At 26.7% G+C, this 12391-nt stretch overlaps 1 protein-coding gene across 1 annotated transcript; it reads left to right on the top strand.

The window, feature by feature from the left end:
• The first annotated feature begins 499 nt into the window (after positions 1-499).
• LOC145840251 (glycerol kinase 5-like) lies at positions 500-6387 on the top strand. The gene is made up of 5 exons (XM_082947442.1): positions 500-694; positions 2574-2667; positions 3400-3528; positions 3816-3959; positions 4383-6387. The coding sequence occupies exons 1-5, from the start codon at positions 540-542 to the stop codon at positions 5466-5468; spliced, it is 1608 nt and encodes a 535-aa protein (XP_082803568.1). The 5' UTR covers positions 500-539; the 3' UTR covers positions 5469-6387.
• Positions 6388-12391: the final 6004 nt, after the last annotated feature.

Here is a 12391-nt window from a genome sequence, read left to right as displayed (position 1 = left end):
ATAACTCATGTTTAAACTATAAAAATGAAATAAATTAAAAAGCTGTAAACATGCTTACTCACAACAAGCCACAGTAGCAATAATTAGTCAGCGACCTTAGAGATAGGTGGTTATATTGTTTGTTATTTCGTTAATTAATAACTAATCAGTTCGAATACATCAAGTATTTATTTTTAACTGGTTGTTTGAAAAAAAAGCTACTTATAGTTATTGTTGAAGATAATCAGAATTTATTTATAGTTTAAGCTGTTTGTTTGTTTTAAGCCACAAGTTTGTTTATTGTATCATTCGATTTATGATACATGTTTTTCTGATTACTAAAGTAATTATAAATAAATTTAAAATCTAGCATTAACTATAGCTTTAAATACTAATAGTATTTGAATTCAAACAAAAACAGAAATTCTCTTAAAAAAAAGTTGCACTTAATTTGTGTAAGTACTTTTTTATTTTGTATAGTTAAAGTGTGAACGAAAAAAAAACTTTTTTTTACAGATTATTTATTAAACTATATGTACATGTATGTAAACATAAGTTAAATGAGACGGAGAATGCAACAAAAAGTCAACAGCGCAATAGAATCAGATGGCGAAGATGAAAATTTGCTCCCCAACAAATACGTTATGTCTCTAGACATCGGAACCACCAACATAAGATGCTTCGTATACGACCGAAAATGCAACATAATTGGCAAGTGAGTGAAGTGTTACTGGTTGTTTAAATATTGCAATTTCTACAGCCTACTTGTGTGTAGTAAATTTTGTTAGGAAAGATTCAAAGTAACAGTTCTGCATTATACATTTCATTATTAACAACAATGCTTAAAACAAATGTTAACTTTTGTATTCAGTAAATATAAGTGAAGTTTTACAAACAACAATAAATTATATTTTAAACCAAATAGTTAACACTTTAAATAAATTTGACTATAGATTCTAATGGAATAAAATGGTTAAGTCATTAAAACTTTTATTTCTTCGAACAAATTGTTTTACTCGTTGATCGTGTAATATAAAAAAAATCTGATCAAACCAAACAGACTTAAAACCTATACCATAATAAGATTGTTTAATAAAATATTTTACTTTATATCCAATACGTTTGTACTTGCACAAAATAGAACTATTTTACCTATTATTTTTTACAAAACGAAATATACATGCTTGCTTTATAAGCATACGTTTTTATGCAGGCATTGTTTATGTGAATCAAGTTGTTGTTAGCTTTAGTATGGTTAATAAGAATGTATCATATCTAACCTTGCAATAATTTTGAGAGTTTTTCTTATAAAAGCAACGTACTTTGTTCTGGTAATTAAATATTTGCTTTGTTGTTTATAGTACTGAGAATATGTTTTAATCGTAAAACAATGGGTTTACAAAATAAATAAACACTGTAAAATTTATTACTTTATTATAAATCTTCAACTTGTAACAATTTTTATTTTCAAAAGTTTTTTGTCGCTTTAGCAATTTTGCTTATAAATAATGGTACTTATTCAATAATACAAAAATAACACAGTACTTTCTAAACTGATGAATTGTTTTAAAAATCACTATTTATAAAATCAATCGAAATTTCTTAAAGTGATTTCAGTCATTTTCAGAAACATCAATAGTATTTTAATACCGTTTGTCAATCAAACTTGATTAAAAATTTATATTTGAAAAACTTCCGTAGCAATAAGTTTTATTTTTAATACAACACTTATAAAACTGTGATTAAAAATTTCAAGTTTAAATTATGCTGCAAAAAATACATATTGCAACGCTAAATGTGACTTTGATTAAAACAAACTGTTTACATTCAAAACTTATTATTTTTTAATTTTAACAAAAATAAAATTGTTTAACATTTTTTTTATAATTTAATCTTATTAGCTTAATCTTTTCTATAAGATTATACATTATTTTACTGGGGTTTTTAAACTTTATTAATTCTGTCAGTGTACAAAAAAATACTGAATTAACTCTTTTTAGTGTTCCCTAAATATCGTTTTTGATTTTGACCAGCTTTTTAAAGTACTCTAAAGATAAATCTAAATTGAAAACTTTTTTAACAAAACAATTAACGTGGTATGTTTATATCTGGCTCGTTTGTAGTGCATTGTACAATTTCAAATTTTTATAAAGTTCTAAGAGCACAAAAAGTATTACAAATCATTACACAGTAAAGTGCATTGATGTACATTAACATTTGTTATAATTACATGCAAACGGGTAAATGATGTAAAATAAAAGCAGTTTTAATTTATCAACTTTTAATGGAAGTATTACCTGTTAAAAGTAAAGTCAATATTTCAACTTTAAAATAAATTTTATTTATATAACATTTCAGTTAAGTTGAAAAAAGCAAAGAGTTTCAAAAATAGTCCTAGTTAAGAATAATTAAATGATTTTAAAACTCATGTAAAGGACTCAAAAAATTAAAGAATGATGCCTTTTTTTTCTGTATCAAAATCATTATTATTTAAATTCTAATGATCACTAGATTATTCTAATGAAACAAGATAAAGTTTATAAATATAATCTATCAATTTTTTACTATTTTAAAACTGAATCATTAAATTTAAGGTCACAGGAAAAAGTTGACAAGGAATTTCCTGAAGAAAATGCAGTTGAAATGGACCCGGAAAAACTGTGGGATAAAATAAAAAAAGCTATTAAAGTAAGATTAAAATATATTAGAACAATTATTATGTATACTTTTAGTTATAAATATTTAATTTACAGTTATAAAAAAAGCTATTAAAGTAATTAACTAATATTAAAAATTTATTATGAATACATTTTATTATATATATTTAATCAACAGTTCTAAGGTATATTGAATTATTTATTATGATTACCTTTAATTAAAAACTAATTACTTTAAGATTAAGATATTTTGCGAAAAAAATATATATTTCAATTTATAATATTATGCATTTAAATTCGATCACAGTTTATCATGCAAGTTTATAAAAGTTTTATAATAAAAATGTATTTTGGGTATAAAAATTTATATACAACAGTAAATTAACTACCAAGTGATTAAAATTGTTGAAGTGTAAAAAGAGTGTTAGAATAACTGTCATGTAATAATTAGAAAATCAAAGCTATTTAAAAAATTTCTAAAAAATGGTTATATTTTAGTGTCCTTTCTATAAAATACTGTTAAAAAGTTTTCGTAATAGTTTAAATTACAAGTATAAATATTTTCAGTTAAGACTTTTAAAAACCTAAAAGAAAGGCAACACATACCAGCTTTGGAGTTTACATCGTGTAATTTTCAATACATTTAAACTATTTCAAGTATAATAAATAAGAACCAGATTTAAAAAAATAAATACCACAAAAAAAAGTTAAGGTGTAACATATTTTACCACTATTCAAACAAGTTGATTATCATACAAAACAGAGCAGTATAGAAGACAGCAAACTGAGTGCGCATGAAATAGCTTGCATGGGAATATCACTGCAGAGAGGAACGTTCTTATTGTGGGATAAACTGAGTGGAGAGCCCTTGTGCAACTTTATCGTTTGGCAGGTAGAGTTATTGAACTCATTATAATTTTAATTCAAATGTACTATTTGATTTTTATAGAGTTTATTCCGCCAACAATGTTTTGCACAAAAGAACTCGTCAGTGCTTGTTTGAGCGACACACTGTTTGCAGAATAAAATTAAGAAAAAATAAACAGTTTGTTTGTTAACTTTTTAAAAGCAAAAATCTCTTACTGTTTCTTCAAACTACTAAACGTACAATATGTAGTTTCTTTCAAAAATTCACTTTTATAAACTTGTAGCTAAATTATTTTATTTTAATGTTACAAGGACACGAGAGCAACGAAACTGGCGGAAGAGAGCAACAGGGGTTTGTGGTTTCAGTTTTTGCAGAAAGCTTCCAGGTGCCTCCATTTCGTTTCGCGCCGCAAAAAATTTTTGGCCGCGTCAGTGCTCAAGTTTACCGCACAGCAGGTAGGATTTGTGCACTTTCAATTTATTTGTTGCGTAATTCTGTAGCTCATCTTTCACTATTCAAGACCTAACTGGTGATGGTCTTACTGACCAGATATTTTATAGAAGTTTTGTTTTAACTAATATCTCTAAATACTTTATTAAAATTCTATAAAGTTACTTTTATTCATGTAGTTTTTTATGAAACTCCTTAGAGAAAATTTCAGGTGCTAATTATCAAATAAAATATCTTTGTATGACCATCGTTTTTTGAAATGCTTTTAGAAACTAAAAAGTATGACTTTGATCCAAAATTTATATTTACTTTTTGTAAGTGTCAAAAAAAAGTCTCAATAAACTTAAAGTGTTGTATAAACTTAAGCTATGTCTTGTAATATAGTATTTGAAAAAAGTATTTTAAACCAATCACCTGCGCGTTCGCAGGTCTCCATGAGGCTGGCGTGGTTCCTGCAGAAGCACCCGGATGTGAAGCGGCGCGCGGCCAAGGGCGAAATCTGCTTCGCCACCCTGGACACCTGGGTCATTTGGAAGTTGACGGGGGGAGAGATTTACGCAACCGAGTACTCCAACGCCTCCTCCACCGCCCTCTACGACCCCTTCGTCCTCCAGTGGTCCTCGTTCGTGTGCGGCTTGCTGGACATCCCCATGCGCATCTTCCCGCCAGTCCTCGACACCAACGCCGATTTCGGAAAATGCGAAAAGGACCTTTTCGGGTGGGAAATTCCGATACGAGGGGCGGCGGGGGACCAGCAGGCGGCCATGTTCGGCCAGGGCTGCTTCGACGAGGGAGACGTCAAGTTGACGATGGGGACGGGGGCGTTCCTGGACATGAACGTGGGATCGAAGGCGCACGCGTCGGTCAACGGCTTCTACCCGGTGATTGGCTGGAAGATGGGAAATGAGATCGTGCAATTGGCCGAGGGCTGCTCGAACACGTGCGGTGACGCCATCCAGTGGATAAAAAAACTAAATTTGATCAGCAAGCCGTCCGACTGCGACAAGATTGCGAAAAATACAAACAACAGCAACGGCATTTACTTCGTCCCCGGCTTCAACGGACTGCAGTCGCCCAAGATGGACTACTCCGCTTGCGGCGCTCTTCTGGGGCTAACCCTCAACACGGCGCCGGACTCGATCACCAGGGCCGTGCTGGAGTCTTTAGCCTTCAGGAACTACGAGCTGTACGACACGCTGGTGAGGGAGACCGGCCGGAAAGTGCGCACTTTTGTGTGCGACGGGGGCGTTTCTGAAAGCGAGTTTATCCTGCAGATGTCGGCCACGTTGATTGGGAGGTCGGTGGACAGGAGGAGCCACAAGGAGATGAGCGCGTTGGGAGTGGCGTTCTTCGCCGGCTTGGCTTGCAACGTGTGGAGGAGCAAAGAGGAGCTGAGGGAGCTGATAGAAACCAGGGACAGTTTCGTGCCGGATGAGGGAGCGAGGGAGGTGCAGTTGCGGACGTATGAGAGGTGGGAAAGGGCGACGATCAGGTCGATGAACTGGTACGTGTGATGTTTGCAGTTTTGTTCTCCTCAAAGTTATCTTGACTTTTTAGTACATTATCATTGTAGTTGTTATTTAACTCAGTTAAATTATCTGTAAGTCTTGCGTAAGCTAACAGTCAGTACAAAAACCATGGTGCCAAACTTGAATTTGTATCACATTTTAGTCAAATTTTCAGTGCAATTTTACTGTTTGACTCTATTAAGTTTAATTTGAAAGTTTCAAAATGTGTTCATTATATTGCAAATCTGTCTATTGTGATTACTTGAAGTAGTACAAGCAAAGTACGACTTTATTTTTTTACATACTTTAAATTTTATAAAGCTGTTACAAAATACTCTTTACTACTTTTATGGTAATTTTCAAAATTTTAGTAGACTAGCTATGTTGCTTGCAGAACTAACTATTTTATTTTGTGTTTGCTCCTTTTACGTTTGTAGAAGTTATTATTAGCTGGTTACATTTGAGCTGCAAAAAAAAAATAAACTTTAGAAAAAATAAATAAACTTAACCTTTATTTTATATTAATAATAAGCACACTAAACTCGTTTGTATTTTGTAAGCAAAAAATCAATCAGAATTACTTTGTAGTACCAAAAGGTAAGCAAACTTATAACAATTAAAGATACCATTGTTTCCTATTAAAAGTATTTGAAATTTTATCACAGGAATGCCTAAAAAGGATTAAAACATTACCTGAGATAGTTAAATATAACCGGAGTCTACATATATAAGCCTAACATTAGCAAATAACAATGATTTAAAAATTCAAGTATTACAGAATTCTACATACATAAAATTTAAGTTTTATTAGTTTTAGTAATTAAGCCACTTTGTTTTAGTAATTAAGCAAATTTAAGCAATGCTTTAATGATTTTTTAAATTTGATGTTAATTATTATTTTTCGCAGTGCATTTGTTAAATAAAAAATAGCCTGAATCTTTTAAACCAGCCTAAACATTTATAGAATGTAACAAACTTTCTCATCTAATATTTTCAAAATTAAATTTTAAAGACATTAGACTCAAGTCTTAAAGATTGTTTTAAAATTATAAAATTAAGCTTCATCTACAGTATTTTTAAGTAAATCAAATATATTTTAGTTTATTTTCTCAATTGTATTTCTCTTATTTTGATATAAAAAGAGTCTAACTAAAGTCATTATGATATTATGAAGATTAAGAAACTATTCAATTGGTTGCATTTGATATTTTGTAATTACTATAAAAGTATTACTTCAAAAATACTTTATAAATTTTGTATAATAAGTTATATATTTGAGTTTAGTATGTTATAAAAATAAATTGTACTACAAGGGTCAAATATAACTGAGTTCATAAGTATTACTTTTATTTTTTAGTTGTAATCTAAATATATTACAGCACTAGTTTAAAAACAAACAGATCGAATATTAACTGATTAGCCATTCAAATAAAAACTTTAATTAATTCATTATATTTTAAAAATAGCTTAGTATTAAAGAAAAATCTAAATGATACTGAATTGTATTTGTTTAATTAGCGAACTTCCAATATGATCCATCATAAAACATTCTGTTTTTTTTTTGTAAAAGTGTAAATTATTTTACATAAAAAATACTTAAACAATTTTTTTTTGTATGAAACTATAAATTTAATAACCATGTGTTTTTCAACTAAATGATTAGTATGACACGAACAATTTAAACTGATGTTTTACTAAGTAATGTTAGAAAATTTGTATAAAGTAATTGTTTAATGTTAAGTTTTTATTATAAAATGCTTATTTTTTCAATATTTTCCAACTATGAGAAAATTTTATTTACATACGAAAAACCAAATACAACAAAATCTAAAAGTTTTTTTAAACATAAAGCTGAAGTAACTAACTTTATAAAAAAACTAGTAAACTGAAGTGTTATTTTAAATTCATCATAATATCAATAATTACTCAAGTATTGTGGATGTTATTTTGAATTTAAAAGCTTTCAACAATTAAAAAAACTGTAAACAATCTAAATGCTGCTTGTTTGAAACTTATAAATTATACTTCAAAATACTTACAAGGAAGTACATAACGAGATGAAATAAATGTATTTATAAACAAAAAAGACTTCACAATACATTATATTAAGTTATTTCTCCTACTAAAAACTACTTTCTTTAAAACAAATTAAAAGATCAATTGTTTATACAATACTTAATCACCTACAAATCTCAAGTATATAAAAGTTTATTTTTTAAAATTGAAACAAATAATCTCATGAAAAATAAAACACAAACTGAATATTAATTAAGTATACAGTACAAGTTTTCAAAATAGTATAAATTTTAAATTCACAAAAGTTTGATAAAAATTAAAAAATTTTTCAACTATTTTGAACTTTTTTAATTAAGACATCATTAACAACTTCGTTTTAAACTTAAAGCAATAACTTATTTCGGAAATGACTAATGTATTGATTTGACTTTTTATCAATTTAAGGCTTAAAAGTTACGAAAAAGAAACAATCTAAAAATTACTGCAAGCAAATATATTCTTTTAGAAGACAACATATTAATCTTGTACAACTTTTTAAAATCTTTTTTTTTTTAATTACTGTATTAACTCTATAAGTATTATGTTTATTTATTTAATGAAACAATAAAACAATATAAATATTTAAAATAAGCAAAACTAGACTTTTCCAAAACTTTATCTTTATTTTTTTATTATATTTATACAACACTTAAAAAAACATCATTTAGATTATTCAAACACTAATAAAACTTTTTGCTACCATTAGTTTTATTATCTGTTATACTAATATATTTACGAGTCAACATTAAAAAACCCCTTTTTACTGTCTAAGTCTTTAAAACAAAGTCTTTATTGCATATTAAAAAAATAAGTGTCAAACATGCTTGAAGGGACATTTTTGCGCGAAGGTTCACTTTTGCACAGGTTGGATTTTTTTTTATACGTTTTTTTTTTAATTTTTACTCTCACTGTTACCCCTTACCCTCAGTCGGCAACTTTTTTTTGTTTGTTTTTTAATTGTTTTTTGTTTTATCTTATTTTTTACTTTATGTATATACTTTTACTCTCGTGCAAAAGTGACTCTTTGTACAAAAGTGTCTTCGTGCAAAAGTTTCTCTTTGTGCATATTTGACCCGTCCCCTATAAAAATATAGTTAGTTTAACTTTATTTTAAAAAGTTTTCGTTAATATAACTGTAAGTTACAAGTTAGTTTTTAAAACATTTTACTTTATACATTTATTAGCAAAAAACCAATGGTAAATCAAGCTAGCCAGAGTTGGTCTAAGTTTATAATAAAATTGATAATATGAGCCTAAAAATAAAAATACTGTTAAAATACCTAAAATTTCACAATCAAAACAAAAGAACTAAATAAAAACAATAAATATTAAAAATTAAATAGGACCTTTACAAAAAAAAAATTAGCCTGAGATTCACAAAAAGTTTCCAAACTAGCTTGACTTTTACAAGAAAGCTTAGACTAGCTTCAGTTTTTTATTATTATTCCAAATTATCTTGATGTGTGCAAACCCTATTAGTACTACAGATAAATTTTAAGTCACAAAATTAGATCTAGCTTTCCTTAAAAAAAATTATAAACTTAATAGTGTCATAAAGTTGGCTCCTAGAATTTAAAATTACTAGTGATATAATATTTTAAGAATACAGTAATAAACATTATTATCAAGATTATTACCATAGGTGAGTAACACAAATCAAAATTTGAGAATTTCATAGGTTCCTTATGGAAGGCATAAAAGAATATTTTAATAGAACCTATTTTCTCCTAAAATTTTTGAAAATTGTATTTAAACTTTCGTGGTCTAAATCACCTTTATAAAATAAAACAAAATTCCTTCAAAGAACATTTTAATTTTGCGAAAAAACACTTACTGTAAATTTGAGGTTTCTATCTTAAAATTTTTGTTTTAAATTATGTTTATATTAAATATTCAATTTCCAAGAAAGTTAATGATAAAGACATTAAGGTCTGTAAGCTTGTATTGGAAACCTTTTACAAAAATTACTATAACTAAAAAGTAAAATATTATGTAATTTTTAACTTTTCGTTTTTTTTTCAAGTTTTCATTTGAATGTTAATTTTAGTAAAAAAATAGTGGAACCCTTTAAACAATCTAGATAAATTTTACAATAATCTGAACAACCAACAATAAATAAAAATTCATAAAAAAATTTAGTAAGAAAGTTCAATCAATCTTTCCTTGTTGACAAATTTGTGATGCTTAACAAGATTAATATAAAAGAGTAATAACTAAGATAAAAAAAATTCAAAACATTTAATAATTCTTACTTATGATAAATGAATTATTGTTTCATATCTACTATAACGATCAATTTAAAAATAAATAAGTTTACAAAACTGATATAGCAAAACTAATGAAGGATTGAAAAATAAAAACTATTTAAGAAGAAAAAGCTCTAAAACTTTATTAAAGTAAAAACTATAAAATTGTTATGATAACACTGGCATGACTTAGTTTAAATTAATTATTAGTTACGTTTTCTTAAAATGTGTAGCCAAGAAATTAAACAAATTTATTTTAGATGTAACTAACTTGAAGCTTTATAATTGGAAAATTTAGCATGAAAACCACAAGATTACATATATAGAGTATAAAGTCAATTTTTTTATTATGAGCTTGATAAAAACATTTCAACTAAAAATAAAACATGATCTTAAAAAGATTTGTGAAATGATTAATAGAACTGTTAATGACTAAAAATAAAGATAATAACAAATTATACAGTATCCTTCTTTTATTACACTAACACATGTTTCTGTGTGTTAGCAGATTAATACACTTCAACGGAGCTCTGTAAAAAATAAATATTGTAAAGAAAGAATAGATGCTAAAGTAGGTGTATATATGTGTCTATTAAAATGAAAATAATTTCTATACATTTTTTTATCGGTTAATGGTTAATAATAGATAAAATACTTAATCTTAAATCCGACTGTTATAAAAATGTATAATATTTGTAATTATTAAGTCTAAATTTAAAAAATTTAAGTAAAAATACAAAATAAATCATAATATAAATTACTTACATGAAAACGAAGGAAGTACTAATTCTAGATATCACTGGTTACTTATCATTGAAAAAAATATATCTTATAATTACATCACGATATGTATGAAGATTAAGATTAGCTAGTTAATTTATACTAATTTATTCTTTATGTTTGGAAAAAGTAGTAGATAGCTTTAATTTAAAAAAATAATACGTTATCTTTTGTTAATAAAAAGTAAAACAACAAATGTTAATTATTGAATTAATAAATTAAACAATAGTAAAGGCAATAAAAGCCACAGAAACTTGGTATAATGTATATTTTTTTATTATTGAATGTTTATAATGGTTAAATTTATACTATAACAAAATTAAAGTTAGATACAATTAGAAAGCAGTTTGAATTTAAATAAAAAATTTAAAAAAGAAAGCACAAAAATTAAACTTGTCATTAAGCTTACAAAGCCCTGACCAATAATAAAGTTACAGCGCCATACATATTATAAACATTCAATAAATAAAAAAATATACAATATACCAAGTTTCTGTGGCTTTTATTGCCTTTACTATTGTTTAACTTATTAATTCAATAATTAATGTTCATTGTTTTACGTTTTGTTCACAATAGATAACATATTTTTTTAAATTAAAGCTATCTACTACTTTTTCCAAACATAAAGAATAAATTAGTATAAATTAACTAGCTAATCTTAATCTTCATACATATCGTGATGTAATTATTAGATATAATTTTTTCAATGATTAGTAACCAGTAAATATCTAGAATTAGTACTTCCTTCGTTTTTATGTAAGTAGTTTATATTACAATTTGTTGTTTTATTGGACTTTTACTTTAATGTATTTAATTTAGACTTAATAATTACGAATATTATATATTTGTATAACAGTTGAATTTAACATTAAATATTTTATCTACTATTAACCATTAACCGATAAAAATGTATAGAAATTATTTTAATTTTTAATGGACACATGTATACACCTACTTAAGCTTCTATTCTTTCCGTACAGTTTCTATTTTTTACAGAGCTCCGTTGAAGTGTGTTAATCCGTTAACACACAGAAACATGTGTTAGTGTAATAAAAGAAGGATACTGTATAATTTGTTATTAATCTATATTCCAGTGAACTTGTTTTGATAACATCTTTTGTTAACAAACAATTAAATTTATATTTTGATGAGTTAAAAAAAAATATATATTTATATTTACTATAAAGAAACCTTATTTGCCTTTAAAAAAAATAACAAATTTAATTTATTATTATTATATCATATATTTAATTAGTCAATTTAGATATATAATGGTGTTTTAACACTAATTCATTTTTAGATATTAAAATCAACATAATTCTAGTAGTTTAAGTTGCTCTAAACTAGGGGTGAGCACACAAGTGAATATGAATGGCTCACAAATGTTTTCAAAAAATCCGGCTATAGAAGATAAAACTGCAAAATGTAAGGTAAAACTGGGGTTGGGGAGTATGCAAATCTGGCCCACTAAACCAAACTTTAAAACTTAAACTAAATTTTCTAGAATTTTATTAAAAGCTAAAAATGTCTTAGTTACAAATGTTTAAACTTACACTAGTTAAAGAAAAAAGTCATAAAGACTTAGTATTTTGTTCAAATTAATTGAGTAACTTTTGTAAATAGACAACTTTGAAATGCTCCAGGAGTAAACTTTTTCACATCTGACCAGCTGACTAAAAACATTGTCTACCCCTACTCTATTCACATGACATTCCCTGTTGCCCTCTCTACTTATTGTTTTGACTATATTTATTAACCTATGTTAAAACAGTTTTATACATTTAAGCACATTGAAAAAATAACAGATTAACTTATCAGTTTTAAACAACAAAAGTCATGAGTGATAAT

This window comes from Thalia democratica, chromosome 7 (genome assembly GCF_965202585.1).
Source record: "Thalia democratica chromosome 7, ktThaDemo2.hap1.1, whole genome shotgun sequence".
In the NCBI taxonomy this organism is placed as follows: Eukaryota; Metazoa; Chordata; class Thaliacea; order Salpida; family Salpidae; genus Thalia; species Thalia democratica.
The sequence above is the reverse complement of the archived record's forward strand: the minus strand, read 5'-3'. Positions and strand labels throughout refer to the sequence as shown.